The 21,165-nt window shown below is 46.7% G+C and overlaps 2 protein-coding genes across 4 annotated transcripts in view; both read right to left on the bottom strand.

Moving 5' to 3' along the window:
• Positions 1-20,237, bottom strand: part of LOC135237696 (segment polarity protein dishevelled homolog DVL-1-like) — a 52,372-nt gene extending 32,135 nt beyond the window's left edge. The window contains exons 1-3 of one of the 3 annotated variants that reach the window (XM_064305063.1): positions 19,726-20,237; positions 4,903-4,972; positions 3,767-3,888 (exon numbers count right to left, since the gene is read on the bottom strand). In XM_064305063.1, the coding sequence (XP_064161133.1) occupies positions 3,767-3,888; positions 4,903-4,972; positions 19,726-19,895 (362 nt within the window). In that variant the 5' untranslated portion in view covers positions 19,896-20,237. The remainder of the gene's footprint in view (positions 1-3,766; positions 3,889-4,902; positions 4,973-19,725) is intronic. The other 2 variants (XM_064305065.1, XM_064305062.1) reach the window with 2 other exon arrangements.
• LOC135238574 (matrix remodeling-associated protein 8-like) overlaps positions 1-21,165 on the bottom strand; it is a 249,684-nt gene that overhangs the window by 206,138 nt on the left and 22,381 nt on the right. The window lies entirely within an intron of this gene.

The raw sequence follows: 21,165 nt of genomic DNA, 5'->3' as shown, positions 1-21,165 counted from the left end.
TCAAACACACACACAAACATAGATATCATGTCTTCAAGAGGTGCATGTCTTCCGGAACAGACTGAGAAAAGTCACTGACAGCAGCGAAAGCTTGAAGCCCAGAACAGCTCTGAGAATCTTCCATGGCATCGGAGATCTCTCAGTTCTGCGTCTACACGTCTGCCGTAGCACAGCGAGAGAGCGAGACAGTGAGGAGCTGCGTGCTGAGAACTGCTTTCCTTCAGAGTTTCAGGACACGCAACACTCTCTTTCATGCATCTTCTTGCTCAATTTAACAGAGAGGGTGAATTCGGCAGAAAACCTGCACCAGACAGGTCTATGAAATACTGGAAACACGCCCTTAAAATTCTCTCTTTTTTTGCGCCGAACATCCGCAGCGAATTAATACTACTACTGTATGTAGCTGAAGGAATAGTGTACGGATTAACCATTTGAAGAGTATGGCTGTGTCCCAAACCGCAAACTTCCATGCTCCACACTACCGTGCTCCGGAATACGCACTCCAGGCAATGCTTGGGACTATGCACTCCGAACCATGGAAGTGCAGTAGCACGGAGAAACAGTTAAATGAGTGGGATGCACTTCGTGACGACATCTGACCCATAACCTTTAACCTTTGCCGTAACTATCGGTAAAATTCCGGTAATAAACCTGAGGGGGATAACGTGAGTGAGAGGGCACATTATCGACCATCTGAAATGCTACCGCATTTATTTCATATTTAATCAAGCGGACTGGACTCCGTTACCTATTTAAATGCAAGTCTTGTAAAAATTACACATAACTGTCTAAATGGGAAAAAAATCTTACTTAATACATATACATTTTAGTTATATTAATATACTAATTAATTCCTTAATCACGACCATTAAGTAGTGCAAATGTCGCTTCTTCTTAATGGCTATTTTGCTCCCTGCTACTTGGGTTACAATTGTGAATATGTAGCGGATCGCTAGAAATGCTAGTAGGGACCAGCCTTTTTCATATTAACCTGAAATACACAAGACGGGACACTTCTACAATATGATCTCAAGTAAAGACAAGTTCCATTAATCTCTATGCAGTGGCAGATACATGTCCCCGTAGCAACTAAAGCTAGCACTGGGCGAAAATCGCGAAAGTACTGAAAGAATTACCTCCGGAAAATAACAAGGACGTTTTTTTCTACATAACTAGGTACAGGTTGTTACTTATATTTCGCCTATTTTACATAGACTACAGTTGAAAATCTGATGTTTTTCTGTCTACCGAACGAACCCGGTCGGTAGATGCTCACACTGAGTAGTAGTAGGCTACTGAAATATTATGATCTAGACTAACCAGTAGGCTAATATCAGCAACTTTTTGCGAGCTAGCCACTTCAATTGAATTCTCCTTTTTGCTGTCAGAAGAGCAGTGGAAGGCAACGATAGCTTGGAAAATATTAATTGCAGTTTGGATAGCTTTCAGTGTACTGTCAACCCCATAATAAAGTTGCCATTTCATTGTAAACAGTCGTGTCTGTTTTTTCATTATTTTCGCGCTGTATACTTTCGCGCTGGGTACTCAGTTAGGCAACATTTATGGAGCCGGTCATGTTTGTGGTGGCTACTCCATAGGCAAGGGGTGTATTTCAAATTAAATGAAAAGATGGGCAGTGGCGAGAATAAAACGGCAGTTTATAATTCAAGACGGGACCCGACGATTAGCACCGATGTATTCAATATAGCTCCTTACACTCGTTAAAAGTACATATCTTTAAACTAATAAAAACAACTGATACTTTACATATTGCGTTATTCATTAACACTGTACCACTTTATTTATACACCAACTCCTGTTTACCATTTTCCTATGACATGATTTCAGTTTCCAATCCGAGAGAGTAGCCTACACTAGACTGTCATCCGCCATTACCGTTGTTTTTGGCCGTTTTCGCGAAAGGAATTATGGTATTTTTCCCAGTCGGAGCATGCACGGATGCACACTTCAAATTTTGATCAAATGGAGTGCGCATCCGGGTACTTTATCCGTGCTCCGCACTACCGAACTTCGGTTTGGACTCGCACTCCAAGATGGCGGCATGCTCGCTATGTGCACTCGGAGCATGGAAGTATGCGGTTTGGGACACAGCCTATGTTTTTTTGCAATGTTTTTTTTTTTCTTTCTTTCAAAATTCGAATTGTTCTAGAACCATTGCTTTCAGTTACCGGTAATGATTGTTACATCAGCATTAGAATGTCCAGTTAAGAGCATTCTAATCGCACATTTGTGACCTCACAAAGCAAGTAAATGGTGTTGGAATGCAAAGTGTGCTCCACTCTCGATGCCCCCCTCTCCCTCTGGCTTAAAGAAGCGTGTCTGTGGGGTGTTGGGTCAGCTTTGGGACTCTGAGCCCATATGGCCCGTTACTAAAGGCACCAGGCTGCCTGCTGCCAGACCTCTCCGACCGCATCATTTGGGCAAAAATAATCCAATTAACATGAAACCAGCGGAGAGGTGTGTATGCCAGCCAGATGTTACTGCGTGTGCGTGCGCGCGTGTGTGTGTGTGTGCGAGCATGCACGTGTGTGCGTGTGTGTGTGTGTGTGTGTGTGTGTGCGAGCATGCACGTGTGTGTGTGTGTGTTATATAAGTGGTGTATGTAGCAGGATCATAAATAAGTGTGAGCAGGGCAGCCACAGTGGGTTCAGAACAGGAACAGGACTATTTAAAGGAAAGGTCAGCACTGAATGAATTGAGCGCATTTGCTTACTGACAGAAAGGCCAGAATCATCTCTCATTTTTATTTATTTATTCCCTCATATACATTTCTTTTCCCACTTTAAGCAGGGATGGGATTACACTTCAGAAAGCACCATGGCTCAGAATCAAACCCTCGGCCACATGGAAGATAAGAACAGACGTGTACAGTGTTGCTATGCAGTGGTGTGGAGATGTGTACAGTGTTGCTATGCAGTGGTATGAAGGCGTTTGCAGTGTTGCTATGCAGTGGTGTGGAGATGTGTACAGTGTTGCTATGCAGTGGTATGAAGGCGTTTGCAGTGTTGCTATGCAGTGGTGTGGAGATGTGTACAGTGTTGCTATGTAGTGGTATGAAGGCGTTTGCAGTGTTGCTATGCAGCGGTGTGGAGGAGTGTACAGTGTTGCTATGCATCAGTATGGAGGCGTGTACAGTGTTGCTATGCAGCGGTGTGAAGGTGTGTACAGTGTTGCTATGCAGTGGTGGAGGCGTGTACAGTGTTGCTATGCAGTGGTGTGAAGGAGTGTACAGTGTTGCTATGCAGCAGTGTGGAGGAGTGTACAGTGTTGCTATGCAGCAGTGTGGAGGCGTGTACAGTGTTGCTATGCAGCGGTGTGGAGGAGTGTACAGTGTTGCTATGCATCAGTATGGAGGCGTGTACAGTGTTGCTATGCAGCGGTGTGAAGGTGTGTACAGTGTTGCTATGCAGCAGTGTGGAGGCGTGTACAGTGTTGCTATGCAGTGGTGTGGAGGAGTGTACAGTGTTGCTATGCAGTGGTATGAAGGCGTTTGCAGTGTTGCTATGCAGTGGTGTGGAGGAGTGTACAGTGTTGCTATGCAGCAGTGTGGAGGCGTGTACAGTGTTGCTATGCAGTGGTGTGGAGGAGTGTACAGTGTTGCTATGCAGTGGTGTGGAGGCGTGTACAGTGTTGCTATGCAGCAGTGTGGAGGCGTGTACAGTGTTGCTATGCAGCAGTGTGGAGGCGTGTACAGTGTTGCTATGCCGCAGTGTGAACGCATTTACAGGCAGGGGGGGTCACTCACTGGAAGGACGGTGGTCTGGAGTCCCCGATGCCCCCTGTCCTCTCCAGGGGAGGGGGCAGCTCCGGGTGGCTCTCCGTACACAGGGACACCCCGTCCGAGTGCGAGCTCTCCGCCAGGACCAGCTGGGGGACGGAGAGACGGACAGATGAACAGACAGACAGACAGAGAGATAGAGAAAGGGATGATGTCACACACAGAGCCTCCAGAATGACTGACAGCCGCATGGCACCGCGTACGACCAGAACCGGAAAGGAGGTACGAGCAAGCGGCATCCATTTCAGGCTGAAGGCTGCACACACACACACACACACACACATACACGCACGCACACACACGCACACACGCACATACACACACGCACGCACGCACACACACACACAGGCTCTCAGATGGTAAACACACACAGCAATGACCACTGAAGAGCATTTCAAAGGGAACCTTAACCCTCTGAACAGTAGGTTTAAAAAAAAGATGTTTTTTCAAAATTCTAAGTCAGTGTTCTAGAACTCCACTGCTTTCAGTCACCGGCAGTGACTGTGGCATCAGCATCAGAATGTTCAGCTAAGAACACGCTAATCGCATATTTGTGATCTTAACGGGTTAATACGCCTGCGGCAGTGCAGAGCCGGGAAAGACACTGTGCATTAAGCCAGCCCCTGAACCAAACGCACCTCACATAGAAAACCACCGCATCAGAGTCCTTGAAAATGTTCCATCTTTGAAATGTTCTTGATACTGCAGCATGTATTGTACAGAAGACCATTAGCCCCCTGTGTATAGCTCCTTAGTACACTGCAAGGACTCTATCGGCTGCAAGATTCGTACGTGCGCGTGTAATGTATTGTGCAAGAAAGTGTAAAAGCTTTTCTGGCCTTCTTGCTATTGTCCCGGTGACAGACAGCGCTGAATATTCTGTCACACTGCACTTAATGGCTTTGCGGCGTGCTCCGTACAGTGCAGCTGAGCTGCGATGCCTTTAGATTGCGCTTCTCATTGAGATTCAGCGTGACATTGCAGCGGTAAGTCATGTGACTGCTGTGACCTGCGTTCCACCACGCAGAACCGCACGGTGGTGGGGTGCCAGCGTGTGGGGGGGGGGGGGGCCGGCATGCGATGGCGCCTGCCTGCCTGCTTACCCATGACACCACTCTCCCGTTGAAGCAGGGCAGCCTGGCGTTGTCGTCGGAGATCTCTTCCTTGACGACTCTGCGGGAAGACGGAGAGGAACAGGGGTCAAGAAACGGGCGCCATTTCCTCGCTTTCCAACGCACCTGCAAAGCCAGGACATGAGATCGAGCGAGATTCTGGCGGGAGAAAAGGTTCGGCTCCCCCCCCCAAACCCCCACCTGTACCCCGGCACAGTGTGGGGGGGGTATGATGGGTACGTGCCCCTGGCGCAGTGTGAGGGGGGTATGATGGGTACGTGCCCCTGGCGCAGTGTGGGGGGGGGTATGATGGGTACGTGCCCCCGGCGCAGCGTGGGGGGGGGTATGATGGGTACGTGCCCCTGGCGCAGTGTGAGGGGGGTATGATGGGTACATGCCCCCTGCCCCCCAGGGCACCACAGAGGACGTGTCTTTTCACACAGGAGTCTGTGCCAGCTGTGGCCCGTTACTGAAAATGTGCAGAGTCATGACTGCAGGATCCACAGTGACAGCAGGAGGGTCTGAAAGTGCTGAGTGAGTGAGTGAGTGAGTGTGTGAGTGTGTGTGTGTATGTGTGTGAGTGTGTGCATGGTGTGTGTGTGTGAGTGTGTGAGTGTGTGCATGGTGTGTGTGTGTGTGTGTGAGCATGTGCGTGTGTGAGTGAGTGAGTGTGTGTGTATGTGTGTGTGTGTGTATGGGGGGGGGGGCACAAACAGCTGAGAACAGCTTGGTGGGCAGACATTTATTACAGGAATCATTATCACATATAAGCACCTGTGACACCCGATGCCTGGATCCCCTGTAACACCGCTGGGCAGAGGCTAAAATCTCCTCAACATCTGAACCAAAATCAATTGTAAATGGTTTAGGATGTACGAATGCGTATTGGGAGATTTTCCCAGAGCTCTCAAACCTGGTTTAGTGCTCTTAAGCACAGCGGGGAAAGGGCACATTCACCACAGATACGAGCGATTATCACACACAGGGCCACACAGGACCTGTCCAGCATCCAAACGCAGGGGTAAAGCTGCCAGTGGCAGGTACTTCAGTCAGCCTAACCAGCCACTTCAGACAGGTACTCCCATTAACCCTTTGAAGAGTAGGATTCTTGGAATGTTTTTTTGAAAAATTCCAAGTCAGCGTTCTAGAACTCCACTGCTTTCAGTTACCAGTTGTGATTGTGACATCAGCGATTGTGACATCAGCATCAGAACGATCAGTTAAGAACCACTTAATGATGTCGATGCTCAGATGGATTTGAAGGCCCTGCATTCAGCCACTAGAGCTTCAATTTACCAAAAGGAGCGTAGTGGGTGGACACAGAAAACTACAGATCATTGCGCTAACTCAAACAGAAAACAAAGCTTGTGCCAATGTTCCCACAATGCAACTTGCAAGAGGTCCTCTTGAAAAGGGCCTTCCAAGGTTTGTACTCAGCGGCCACATGCTCTTAATAAACTTTCCCCATCTGAGGTTCCAGCACAGGCTTGCGTTAGCCAGTTGTCATGGTTACAGATTTTATGCGAATGTGGTAGTGAGTAGACCTTGACGTTATTAAGACAGCTAGCTATTGAGCTACTGTAGCTATAAATCAGTATAACACCAGATCACTTCTCTAGGTGCACACCTGAGGTGGCAGGGAAAAGGTGTTCAATAGCCTGTGGGGAAAATCGGTCATTATCCTGTCACTTTACTGTTATAATTCTGATTTGAGGTTACTGTCAAAAAACCAATGTTACTATTTCCCCAGTATGTATTTTTATCATTTCAGTCAATGTGTGTGTCTGCGTTTTATATGCATTCTTTTTTAAAGAGGGGGAGTGTCTGAGGGATACTGTCCCGTACAAAATGAAAGGGTGAGCAGTGCATTAGCGACATAAGCGACATAGCTCAGGAGGTAAGAGCGCTTGTCTGGCAGTCGGGAGGGTTGCCGGTTCGATCCCCCGCCCGGGGCATGTCGAAGTGTCCTTGAGCAAGACACCTAACCCCTAATTGCTCTGGTGAATTCGAAGCATCAATTGTAAAGTGCTTTGGATAAAAGCGCTATATAAATGCAGTCCATTTACCGTTTACCATGCATTCACCAGGTGGAAAACATGAATGTCACCTGGTGAGGTTTTATTTATTATTAGCCTTTATTTAGACAGGGTAGGTTGAGTGAGCATGCATGCTCTTTTACGACAACACCTCGTTAACACCCCACCGATTACCCTAAATCGCATGTCTTTCGACTGTGGAAGGAGACCAGAGTGCACGGAGGAAAACCCGCATGGACCTGAGGAGAACATGCCCTCCACACAGAAAGGTCCCGGGACCGTCCTGCTACCCACCGCACCGCCCTGCAGCCCCCCCCAAGTCCACGTCTCAGAGTCAGAATAATGCAAACGGAAGCCCTGTTTAACCGGCACGGAGACGTATTACAACACTGCGTGTGTGTTTACGAGCTGAAACACAGCTTGCTACCCGTTACCGACACCTTCAAATCGCAAGTGAATCGTGACTCGAGTAAAGGCTCTCACCCTGATTACGCTGTTGTTCACAGGACCCTCCCCCCCTACACACACACACACACACACACACACGCACCCGGAGCGCGTGTGCTGCAGGTGTCCGTGCTGGAACACACACACGCAGGTGGGCCTCTAAACGGCTGTGTTGTGTTACTCCTCTCATGTGCATCGGTTTGCTTTTCGCTTTTACACTTCAGTCTTTTTTCAGGCCCCACGGCAGGGGTGGCCAGCCCAGGTCCCAAAGAGCCTCAGGGTCTTCTGGTTTTCGGTTTTTGGTTTTACTCGGCACTTAGCCTAATTGATCAATTAAAGCAGCTGATTACACAGTTATCTCACCTAACCTGGTTTCTTTGGTTTGAGTGGTTGTTTGTATTTAAGGTGAAAACAAAAACCAGCAGACCCTGCGGCTCCCCAGGACCAGGGTGGGCCCCTCCTGCCCTATGGCATTCAGAGGAGAGTCACAGGCTGGACAGCGGGGATATTGGATCAGGCAGACAGACAGACAGACGAACAGACAGGCAGGCAGGCAGTCACCAGTAGGGTAATGTGGTTACCTGAGGAATTTTTTTTTAACCCTTTGAACAATTTTTTTGGAATGTTTTTCGTGCCTTAAATCCTAAGTCAGTGTTCTAGAACTCCATTTTGCTTTCGAATACCAGTAGTGATTGTGACATCAGCATTAGAATGTTCAGCTCGGGACGCTCCAATCACATATTTCTGATCTTATGATCCCGTACTACCTTATAGTCTATTCTCATAATATCTGGGGCTTATCTGACGCAACGCAGAAATGGATCCCGCCCGGCCCTGCTCGCCAGCCGAGCAACAAGCCACAAGTTTAGCGCCACCAAAATCCTAGAGCCGGCCGTGAGCTGAACAGGAAGTGGACTGCTGTGGTTTTCTCTCGGGGAAAGCACAGTGGCATCGGTCAGGACTGACCGTCATTCCCGCCATTAAGCCGCTGACTACAGTCGTCCGTTGCGGCTGTGCTGCGTTTCCTCCGGGATCAGGAAAGGACGGCCGCTGAAGAGCCAATGGGACCATTATAAATAGCTGGAGATTAATGAGCTCGCTACCTGTTTGTTTGAGACATGCAGAGAAGTGCCGTCAAATACATAGCTCAGGAGGAGCTCAGGAGGTAAGACCGATTGTCTGGCAGTCGGAGGGTTGCCGGTTCAAACCCCGCCCTGGGCTTGTCGAAGTGTCCTTGAGCAAGACACCTAACCCCTAACTGCTCTGGCGAATGAGAGGCATCAATTGTAAAGCGCTTTGGATAAAAGCGCTATATAAAAAAAAATGCAGTCCAATGCAGTCCAGACAGGAAAGCAAGAACAGCAGGCTAATGGCAGGAAGTGTTCATATTACCTGGAACACAACCAATTAGGGTTTGATTCTTGGTTACACAAAATTTTCCACTTCCAAGGTTTCGAGATTAATGTTTCAGTCCTCCCGTCGACAAATTATTTTGGACGGTTAATTCAATATTTACACCACTTCAGTGCTTGAATACAGGCACACGTGTGGAGACACAGACACAGACTCACACACACACACACACACACAGATTCCTTTTAATACAGAGCAACCGCGTACAGACAGTCATGCCTCTACACAGTGATTACACAGAAAACTGAATACATGCATTTTGCGCTTAGAGTTGCTGATTTCATGAAGGGAACTGTCACACCATAATGCTATTTTTAATATCATACATACATCGCGCATTTATTATCTGCTGTACATTAAACAACTTGAAATATTAATCAAAAGTGTTAACGCAATCACTGAGAGAACTGCAGCAGTAGCACTTTAAAGAATGCATTTTTATTCATTATGGATATGTACAGTATCCATTTACATGCATAAACCACTCAAACGCCTTCTCGGGGAGTCAAAAGTGCACCACTAATTATAGAATCACTTCACAGAAGACCGGTATGGGGTAAGGGAATACTAATCAGAAAAACAGGCAATCTAATGAGACAGAGCTGCATGAAATGTCAAACAAAATAAAAAATGCAGCGGTAAAAAAAAAAAAAAGTAAACATCCAAAAAGCGAAAAAATACACTCAGTCGCATTCAGAAGTGTGTCCCCTCACTGCATCACCCTCCCAAAATTCAGACAAACACACATTCTGTGAAACGTTTGGTTTCCAGGCGCTGTCCCATCCCTCGCCCCCCCGCCCCCCCTCCCCTCTGCGATGCTCGAGCAGAGCAGTCTAGAATACAGAAGAACCCAGCTCATTCACAGCTGAGAGACACAGACTGCAGACTCCAGCCCACTGGGAGAGCTGTCCTTGCACCCTGGGCCAGGGACAGCCCCAGGTAACTGAACTCTCCTCTTCCTGGCCGAGGTTCATAGCTGCTCATAGTGGTACAGCTCATAGCTGCTCATAGTGGTACAGCTCATAGCTGCTCATAGCGGTCCAGCTCATAGCTGGTCATAGCGGTCCAGCTCATAGCTGCTCATAGCGGTCCAGCTCATAGATGCTTATAGCGGTCCAGCTCATAGCTGGTCATAGCGGTCCAGCTCATAGCTGCTCATAGCGGTCCAGCTCATAGCTGCTCATAGCGGTCCAGCTCATAGCTGCTCATAGCGGGACAGCTCATAGCTGCTCATAGCGGTCCAGCTCATAGCTGCTCATAGCGGTCCAGCTCATAGCTGCTCATAGCGGTACAGCTCATAGCTGCTTATAGCGGTACAGCTCATAGCTGCTCATAGCGGTCCAGCTCATAGCGGTCCAGCTCATAGCTGCTCATAGCGGTCCAGCTCATAGCTGCTCATAGCGGTCCAGCTCATAGCTGCTCATAGCGGTCCCAGCTCATAGCTGCTCATAGAGGTACAGCTTATAGATGCTCATAGCGGTACAGCTCATAGCTGCTCATAGCGGTACAGCTCATAGCTGCTCATAGCGGTCCAGCTCATAGCTGCTCATAGCGGTCCAGCTCATAGCTGGTCATAGCGGTCCAGCTCATAGCTGCTCATAGCGGTACAGCTCATAGCTGCTCATAGCGGTACAGCTTATAGATGCTCATAGCGGTACAGCTCATAGCTGCTCATAGCGGTACAGCTCATAGCTGCTCATAGAGGTACAGCTCATAGCTGCTCATAGCGGTACAGCTCATAGCTGCTCATAGCTGTACAGCTCATAGCTGCTCATAGCTGGACAGTGGGAAGGTCTCTGTAGTTCTCACTCCAGTTCATCTCCACACGGTGAGATTCACATGCACTGATAACTGACCCTCTGTGCAGTCTGCAGTACAGCAGATAGGAAGCCGGTTCTGCCCCCAGTGTGAGTCTCTGCCAGCCATGAAAAAAACCTGCTGAAACGCACCACCTGTGGCCTTCGCTACTGTCAGGCTCATAATGATAAAAATCCCTGAAGGAAGAGCTCCCTCACCTGAACAAACCACTTCAGACATTCCAGCGAGCAGGGTGATTGACAGCACCGTTCTCTGCCACATTCCCCACAGTCAGTAAGTCCATGCATGAGCTCTCCAGCCTCATACGAACGTAGACATCGGTGCGAATCCCGTCCTTTGGTTCCTGCTCGTAACAGTTAAAAAAATCCTGCTTCTGACGGGAAGACGCTTCCACGCACCCACGCCTCGCCGTGCATCGTGTGGGCGTGGAGCAGGCTGGAGAGCTGGAGAACGGGCTGCAGCAATCAGCCAGATCCCCACTGGACCACCTCCAGGGCTGAGCGTGTCTGTCCATCCAGACTGCTTCAAACAACGGCTCCACTACCCACAGCCTCAGGGACAGCATCGGCCTCCTTGGGCCCAGATGGAGGAAAATGCCGTGTGGCTACGGACGCTGTGATTAAAAGCCACTGGCCACCAGCCATCTTGGTGGCTAGTGGCTAACTTGAACTGCCAGCCATCTTGGTGGCTGGCTAGTGGCTAACTTGAACTGCCAGCCATCTTGGTGGCCAGTGGCTAACTTGAACTGCCAGCCATCTTGGTGACCAGCCATCTTGGTGGCTAGTGGCTAGTGGCTAACTTGAACCACCAGCTATCTTGGTGGCTAGCGGCTAACTTGTACTGCCAGTAATCTTGGTGGCCAGCCATCTTGGTGGCTAGTGGCTAACTTGAACTGCCAGCCATCTTGGTGGCTGGTGGCTAGTGGCTAGTGGCTAACTTGAACTGCCAGCCATCTTGGTGGCTGGTGGCTAGTGGCTAGTGGCTAGTGAAAACGCAGACATGGTTCCCCGACCAAACCCGAGGTCTGCGTCCAGAGCTCTGCGATGGTAACCGACGCAAAGACGGCCTCCGTCGTGCGACTCACCCAACCCCCCCCCCCCCCCCCCCCCCCCCCCACACACCGCAGCCCTCAGCTGAACCTGTTTTCTGACAGACCGAAGGGTAATTCATGTCCTTGTGCGTTCCACCTGTACAAACAGCAGGCAGTGCCCGACCCGCCCCGCCCCACTCCAGCGAGTGAACTATGACTGGCGGTTCATGCGCTAACATGCGCTGACACGCTAATGCTAATGCCCTTGCTGTTAGGCGAATCCCGTCGGTTCGACTTCGAGAGGCAGGCGACTCGCGAGCCGACCCCTCAGCCGGGTTTTCTCTGCACACCGCAGGTAACATTTAGGGGTGTGGTTTACGGGTCAGCCATGACCCAAAATCCATCAAACACACAATTAGGGCTGCGACTGGGGCAAATGTGCTTCTCTGACTGCTGACGGCATAAATATGCACAAATTCTGCAATTGATTTTGCGGTCACACACCTGCATTCACTATTTCACAAACACACCCTGCATTTTTATTTTCAAAATAAGTTTTGTTTTTCTTCGTCCGTTAATATATTCACTTTGTGAGTCACATTAAATAAGTCACGTTAAAGTTCTTCGCATGCCCCACAGTGTGCTTTAAACTTCACCCTCAAATTGGACTAGGCACACAATACAGTAATTTTGCTACACAAAGCAAAAAACTTTAGTATGAATATATTCAGGTGTATTTATTGCTGTCTGACCGAACTGGCATCAATCACATGGTTAAGACTCCCATTTCATTGGCTGCAGTATGTCATGTGATAAAGATGGAGTGTTCCGACAGGTCAGAGTGCTGTTCCCCGCATTACTGAACATTGCGAGGGCACGAATGGAATGGGGGAAAAAAAAAAGGAACAGCTCATAAACAGGCCATTCCCCAGCCCGAACAACTGACCACGGACAGGACGCGTGAGCACAGTGCCACTCATCACGCCACTGGTAGCCTACGTGTAGATGAACACACGACCCATAGCCTAGCGACGTGCTCCATAAACACATTGTTATTTCTCCTAGTATTAAATCACACGAGACCATCCCATTTAAAAATGGCATCTTGCACGACCGCGAAAATGTTTCAATAGTAGCCTTGGAGCCTTGGAGGTCAAATAAGAAACGCTTATAGATGCAACACCAGCCTGTCTCCAACGCAGCGACTTACTTGAGTCGTAGGCAATTAAATGCCCAAGGCTGGCAATCAAAGTTTTACCTTCGTAGAGAGCGTGAGTCTGGAAAGCCGCAGAGCCTCTGCACAGCTCTTCTTGTGCGTTCGGCTGGCAAAACGGATCAATTAAAAATAAATAATAAATGAGGTTTGGGGTGAATATGATCAGGCCATTTTCTGAGCTTGACATTTTCACGTAATTTGCAGCGACGGTGCTGCCTCAAACGCATCAGCTCTTCTGCACGTGCCGATCTTCGTTTCAGGCCAACGCTGATAAGCCTGCTTATCAAACCCTGGGTTTTCAACAGGGGCTCTGTGAAGGTACTGTAGGGACTCCCTGGCCAGACTTGATGTGCAGTGACTATAAGAGATTTGGGAAAATATCTGAAAATAGAAAACCTTTTTAAAAAATATAACCCTTTTAACTTATGATGGGGGGTGGGGTCCCTTGGATGCCTTTGAGCCTGGGTAGGGGGGGTAGGGCTGCCCCTGGACCAGAAAAGGTCAAAACTATCATTGGCGGGTACTGATAAGACCCCAATATTATTGTTAATCCCTATAATAAAACCTTCATAGATCTACCTGTACAAACAGGATGCAAAACACTAACCACCTACTTAAGCAGGCAAGTCACCACTAACTCACAGCCACCCTCACTGACACACAGCATAAAAACTGCTGCCCAGAATCTCTAATCAAGAAAAAGGTGTGAGGAGCTGAACAGGTCAACCAGACACTCAATTATTCCAGTGACTGTTCATATAAAACACTACGCGTATGATAGCCTATTACGAGTCATTCGCAATCTGAGCAATCCGTTTATGGGTCCAAAACTTTATTGACAACCACAGACACCTCTTTTCGGTGGGCCCAGGCTGTGTTTTACCAGCTGCGTGTAGCAACAACTAAGCCGTGCGCTGCGATTGGCTATCGCGGTGCATGCGTGCGTTCCCCAGCAAAGGCCCTTACATGACTCACTAATGCATAAACACTTCAAAAGTGCGAACCGGCCTGAATACTGAATTTAAACAAGTTGCGCCACAGTATTCATGCATGGATTTGTTGTTTGCTAAAGGTTTTCATCATTTGAGCAGGTACAAAAAAAAAAAAAACGCCCCATCTTCTGAGGATGAAATTTGGGTTCATTTCCACGGACCGGGTCCTCCAAAGAGATTTCGGCGCTTCGACAGTCGGCATTTTCTGAAGAGAACGACGAGTATTCCGACACGCGTTTTCCAGGCCGTTCGCGCCGAGGCGAGTACCGTTGGGACAGCCGAGCGTCGTTTTCGTTTCACACGGTCTCTCAGGACACGCTGGGCAGAGGGTGCGCGTAAAATTTAATAACGCATGGCAGGCTCGACACAAAACGGAAAGCTGACAAGAAGCCATACCTCCAGACATTCAACGTCAGCAACAGATTTCCGACTCAACGAGCTGCTGTTCATTTCGAGTTTGGAATGCAATTAAAATTCAACAATGCCTATTCAAAGAAAGGACAAGACGGCTTTAAGCAAAGAGGACATTCGCTTATTCTGAATTCATGGGAAGTTCAGTCCTCCTCGTTTGCTTCGGCAACATTTAGTCACCAAACCAGTTGCCAGTTACAAGGTATGCATTTGAAATACACACGCAAGAATGCCAAACTCACCATCTACAAACTGGTCACAATAGTCCATTTGCATTACATGACAGGCATTTAGCAGACGCTCTTATCCAGAGCGACTTGCGCAACTTTACACAGCTGGTTGTATACCAAAGCAATGCAGGTTAAGTACCTTGCTCAAGGGTACAGCGGCTCAAGTGTCCTGCCTGGGAATCGAACCTGTGACCTTCAGGTTACAAGACCAGCTCCTTAACCATTATACTACACTGCCGCCCATTATTGATAAAGACATCTGTAAAATGAGCCAATGAAAACGATGGTGGAAAAGACAAATACAGCTCCTGGCACACCTGCTGACGGATGTACACAGAGATGCACAGCTGCAAGCACCAGGACCATTCAGACTAGGGGTGTCCAACCTTATCTGAAAAGGGCTGATGTGGGTGCAGGTCTCTGTTTCAGCCCAACTCTAAGACACCCGATTCTGCTCACCAACGTCTTGTCCGAAGACCATAAGTAGCTAACTTAATTACCCGATTCAACTGTCAACTGTCACGGACAAGACTGGACACCCCGGGCTCACACAGCACCGCTACAGACAGACCGAGCACAGCGAAGCTTCGACAGAACCAAGAAAGGAAAGTGCTTCAGCTGCGACTGTAAAATAGCAAGATCAATGCTACTATGCATGTGAGTGGCCTGCGATCAATGGGACCGCTAATGAACTCTGCTGGGGCAAAGAAGCTAAGTGGACGGACTAATTAGAGCTGAAAATCATCAACAGAGGCATGGATGAGGGAAAGAAAAAGATGGAAAAAAAAAAAAAGATATAAAATGTTGCGCAAAAACATTTTTATAGACGGACTGGCAGAGCAGAAAGTGGGTCCACGCTGTGCTCTGCTAGAAACCGTCTACCACAGAGCACCATCTTTTCTCTGTCACGGCTAAAATCCACCCCATCACCTCAGGTGACAAAGCCGGCTTTAAATACCGGCACGCCAGGAGCCACACGGTCCTCAGACACCTCAAACACCGCGCCACGCCACTCTCCCCGGATCACGGAGCACTTCAAACACTCACGTGTGGCCACACGCGACCACACAGGAAAAAAAACCGCTCCCACACGTATGTGCAGAAACACGGAACGAGCGTCACGATATGACGCCACGCGGCATCGCGGTATGCGCTTCAGCCATGAAATACAGGTTTAAAAAAAGAAAAGAAAAGAAAGACATGTTTAAAATGTATAATAGCCAGAATTCATACACCGCAGGGCAGATTATTTTACAGTATTTTAATAAGCAGCGTTCCTCCTTCCAGTCAGAAATCCCCGGCCCGGAAAAAAAAAAATCAATTTCGTTACACGATGCACTGTGAACACTGTGACATCTGTTTTGGGTGTTTCTCGTCACCACATTAGTTTCTCCCAGCTACCAGCCTGCTGCACACATTAACAGATTTTCTGGATTAATACACAGGGTTTGCAGGAGAGGTGATAGCGGCAGTCGGGCGAATCGCGCGAGTGAGTGTGTGTGTGCTCATTTGCACGCGTGAGAGTGTGTGTTCATTTGCGGGCACCTGTAGCTGGGATCTGAAGTGTTTATTTACAGTGAAAGACAGTGTAAAGGGTGGGTTATAAAGGGGGGGGGGTGTTTGTGGAAGGTTCTGGCCCTGCTGTACAGGAGTCTCTCTTGGGCTTCCGTCTTCCACCCTCTCCCTAAGGGGGGGGGGGGGGGGTCACTCTTTTGATCTCTCCTCCTCCCCTAGGTTGTCCCTAAGTCCCTAAGCTTCCATTACAAAACTCGACGGAGTCCCTCCCCACCCACAGCCCCCTGGGAACACATAGAACAACGCTGGGAGGAGGTTGGGGGTTGGGGGGGGTTGGGGGTGGGGCGGGGGAGGGTGGGGAGTAACTCAGCGTTCAGGGAGAAAAGAGAGCAGGCGGCTGCCACTGACCCCCTCAGCACTGCGCTGCTGCTGTCATTCATTCATTCAGCTTTAATTCAGTGACACGTGCACCGCAAGTGGATGCTAAAGTGGCTATGCTCCCTAACAGACCCACTGCAGGCAAAGGGTCTTTACACTCGGCTACCCTTCCCCGTGGACTTCGTTAACTCACAGTACTTACTCTACTGTCAAAATAGCTCCTACATATGAATAATTATTCTGCATACCGCTTACTTAAAAAGGGACAACAACAGAAACTCAGTAAACACTCTAAAAATAAACAGCTTTGAGGTTTTGAATTAGGCGACTAATATAGCTAATGAATCTTTAAGAAATTTCTAATCTGAAAAAGTGAAATGATTACCAACACACCGCAGCTCCACACAGCCAGTGTTTTCTATTCCAAGCTTGAAAGGAGATAGGCTTTTATATTCACATTTGGCATTCAAGCATATTTGAAATAATGAAGATGTAATAGTTTAGCTGCACATTTTTCACATATTTTAATCTAAGCGTCTACCTCCTCTTAACCCCGGTAAGCATCTTTTTCATCCTTCTTGGGCATACGAGGGCTGAGACGTAACTGCCACCAATACGAACACTGAGCTGTCACCTTCCGGTCTTTTCATCAGAGCGCAGACGCAAGGCAGCTGCCTTCCATCCCTTTACCAGAGCGGTCAAGTTTTTGATTTTGCTTTCAGACGTTCAACTATGGCACACGGCGTTTGATATTCTCCCAAGTTTACAACACAGTTGCTCCACAGCAGTGACCCACCAGATCCAAAAACTAAAGATGTGCTGAAACATGAATGCTGATTACAGATGGGTAGCAAAGCTGGTCAATCACATATTATTGTCCAGATCCAAGGCAGGAGCCAGACAGGAGTCCCTATAAGGTTATGATGCAGACAAACACAGGCATTACACAAGAGGGTCCAGCCTCTGGAGGCTACTTAATATGTCACTGGAGGCCCCCTAAACAAGCTGACCTTTGACCTCTGGACTGTTTGCAAGTTGGATCTCATACCTGCACCATCTCCGAGAGCTCGTATGAACACCGTTCTCTCACATGAAATACAAAATACAAACAAACCGAAAGGTCACCACACACGAGACACAAGACTACAAAGACACATCAATGGCACAAATTGGTCAGTTTGAAATTTCTGTAAGGGACAGAAAGTGAATTTGTCATTAAATCAAACATACTCGCATACACGGTCCAAAATCTGAACTAGTGGGTGGTTCTCAACTTCTCCAATCAATACAGAGGTGTGGTGTAACATATCATGCTTCAAGGTTCAGACAGATCCCAACAGTTTTGTCTTGAGAGAATCATACTCATTCGCAACACCTATGTACTGTACAACACATACTTTGTGCATGCTACTTCAGAAATAGCCCAAACTACACTTCTGAATGCATCTTGCATATTATACTGTGCCATTCTGCTTCTATAAAAGGGTGGACAACCACAGATCTTTACTAGAAACCCTGTTTTACCCAAGAAACGTTCTCATGACCCAACGTGTAGTAAGAAGTTTAAACATCCACGAAGCTCATGTTTGTGTTAATTTCATAAATAAAACACAGCACTAGGTTCCAGTTAAGGTTTAACTCGTACTGACATGCTGGTAACAAGAGGTCCACAGTAAGCGAGACAACAGTAAATTGCCTCAAATCGCAGCAGGCGAGACTGCAAGAATATTAAGTTTTATTCGCCACACAAAAGAGCATCGGCGAATGAATCTGACGTTTCGAAAAAAAAAATGTAACGCAGGCCGTGAGTCCACGGTGCTCGGTTCTACAACTACAGCTGATGTTCTGGGCGGCCATGTTTACACCCCTGGCTGCAATATATTACCAGCTGACGTGAGGCCTACTACCGCCGTCAGAATAGTAGTAACTGTACTCTGCTAAATGTCCATGCCGCTGTCCTTGTAGTCAATAGTCTAATAAATCAGAAACCGACATAACTCACTGTTGTGAGCAGCAGCGCGAGGAATATGCCTTTGTGGTTAAGGCTAACTGCAATGAGACTAGTCTAATCGTTTTATAAGCTGTTGCCAAATTAAACACGGATTCAGTGGCTAACAAGATAATTTTGAAGACTAACGTTCCCTGTCACAAATCAAGAGTTATTGGACATGTCGCTAGTTAATTTACTGTACACGTTAGCTAGACTAGTCTAGTTAACGTTACCGTTAGACGAAGTGACCCCAATGAAGAAATCTGGTAATATTATTCTCAGATAATTCCTATCACAAACAAATGGGACGCGCCAATTAAAGGTCAGATTGAGTATCAGATAGACTAACGTTAGACAAAGATTGCTAACGTTAGCTAAATCTAGCAGCGTTACACTCCCTAAACAGTTTAGTTGGACTTGCGATTCACGGTCATTTAAAACGCTAGTATCGAGCGTCTACAAATCACTTGGCTCGCATGTGTCTAGCTAATTAGCGGAAGCATTAAATGTGCTAACTAGCTACTCGCGGCTGTATGTTGACATCCGTTATTGACATCTAGCAAGCTAGCCTAACGTTGACGTTAGCTAGGTAGCTACGTTAGCTTCACTAGGCGTCTTGTAGGCACTAGACAAATAGTGTAGCAATCTATTTAACTGTCAAATGTGGGCTGATTTCCTCTGTAATTTCTTTGACATACAATTTATAACCATCTTTCTAATGTTCACTTAGCCTAGTCATTTGTAGCTAAGATAAACTTGGGACAGTGTCAAGAGCTTGGTATCGTTATATTAATAATATTAACCTAAGCAAACAAGTGGCCAGGTCGCTGTCATTCAACACTGAAACGCGTAGGCTAAACCAGATGGCAGCGACGAATGTAACTACACGTACAGTCTGTCAGCTAAGATTAGCCTGATAACTGACTAATGATGTTAATGCTATGCAAATTTGACAATAACAGGTACATATACGCAGCTAGCTAGCTAACTCACCAACCTAAAGTAACGCCAACTGGACAAACGTTATGGAAATGTATCATGCAAGTTAGCAAACGTTAAACAAAACAGGTGCCAATCAAGCTTTCGACAGTCATCTCCTGATTAATCAAGTTGGTGCAAGAGTCATTGGGCTGTCATTGTCAATAAATATTGCAACGAAATAAAGAGAATAAAATGAAACAGCATTGTTTTAGAATTTCAAATACTTGTCCATAGCGCTAGGCAGACTTCTACTCAACACTGGCCATTTAATATACACCAGCACAGAGCCGTATGGATAACGAGACAATCCCGATAAAGAATTCGTTTAGCTAGCTATCTAGCCAGCCAGCTACTTACCCAAAATCTTGATCCATAGATTTAAAGAAGAATTTGTAGCTGTTGACTGGACGATTGTTGAGGACATTTTTAAAATCTGCCAAAGTGACTTTTTCAGGAGGTACTGTCAATTTCACTAAATAAGGAGTCTCCTCCTCGTCTATATGATAGATTATTTTAGTCTCCGCCATGAGAATGTGGATAGGACAATCATTGAAGTAGAGAAAGGAAAAAGGGCTGTGGCGGTGCAATACAAAATCTATAGCTAGCCAGCCAGCTAATGATAGCTAGCTACCTAGATAAGTAACTTGCAATAAATAACCTTAGATATTAGCTACTTTTGTCAATAAATAAATCCAACGATATATATCACACTATAAAATAAATAGCCCTCTCTTTGACAATACAGGCAGCAAAACAGACATAATCGAGACCTGGGTGTCTGTATTGCAGTTCCAATGTGTCTCACACTACGGTTGCTAGCTCCTAGCCGTAGAGTCTGGTAGCGCTTGCTAAAACAGGAAGGGAATATTCACATCCTTGCAAAATAGAGCTTGGAGTATCACTAGCTTTCCAGCGATTTCCCTCACGGGTGCTGCCATCATGTGGCGTATTTGAATTATTACACTTAGTTTCGTTCTACCTTTGTTAATCCTCATCAAACAAATCCCCATAGGAGTCAGATGTATATCAAAAAGGATTTCATTTGTTTTGTGAGGGAAGGATTGCAAATATAGATTTAAAATGGCTGGAGGTGATGTTAGACCTTAAAAACCACACGCTGGCTCTTACAGAATGATTTATGACATGCAGTGTTGCCCAAATAATAAGACTGTGAGGTCACACGTGATGTTACCTCAGTCTTAATCAGTAAGTATCTATTAATTAAATTAATTTATCAGTCAGGAGGTCATTTGTCTTGCTTCATCACCACCACCACACGGTAAGATATAAAAACTCATACAACAATAAATACATAAACCCATAAAATAGTTTGCTGTATGGCTATCAACTGATAATGTAATAAAAAATACAATAAAAAAGACTTACAAATACATAGATTTATAGTACATATACTACATAAAATGTTCAAAATGTTCAAATACAGTGCTCGCAGGAAATGCTTTATCAGAGTTAAAATAATTCAGCTTACACTAAATAATGCATTTTTCAAGAAATTGGATTAGTAGACTATTGTGTCTGGCATTTATTATAAAATATTATTTTAAAAAAATGAAAAAAAGTGTATTTTTAAAGCTTAGTTGTCGAATGGCAGCTAGAAACGGCAGTTTGGGTCTGAAACCCTAGGCAGACTCAAAATGATGATGACCTCATCGATGCTTCCTTGGTGTGGCTCCTCTTTTTTCTTTCTTTGGGGCCACATAATTCAGCTCATATGGTTTTCCGTTTATACAAAGAATTTTGCATGCTGGCAATTTAGACACCAAATATTACAGACAC

Source organism: Anguilla rostrata, chromosome 13 (assembly GCF_018555375.3).
Source record: "Anguilla rostrata isolate EN2019 chromosome 13, ASM1855537v3, whole genome shotgun sequence".
In the NCBI taxonomy this organism is placed as follows: Eukaryota; Metazoa; Chordata; class Actinopteri; order Anguilliformes; family Anguillidae; genus Anguilla; species Anguilla rostrata.
Note: the sequence above shows the minus strand (reverse complement) of the source record. Positions and strands in the feature narration are given on the sequence as shown.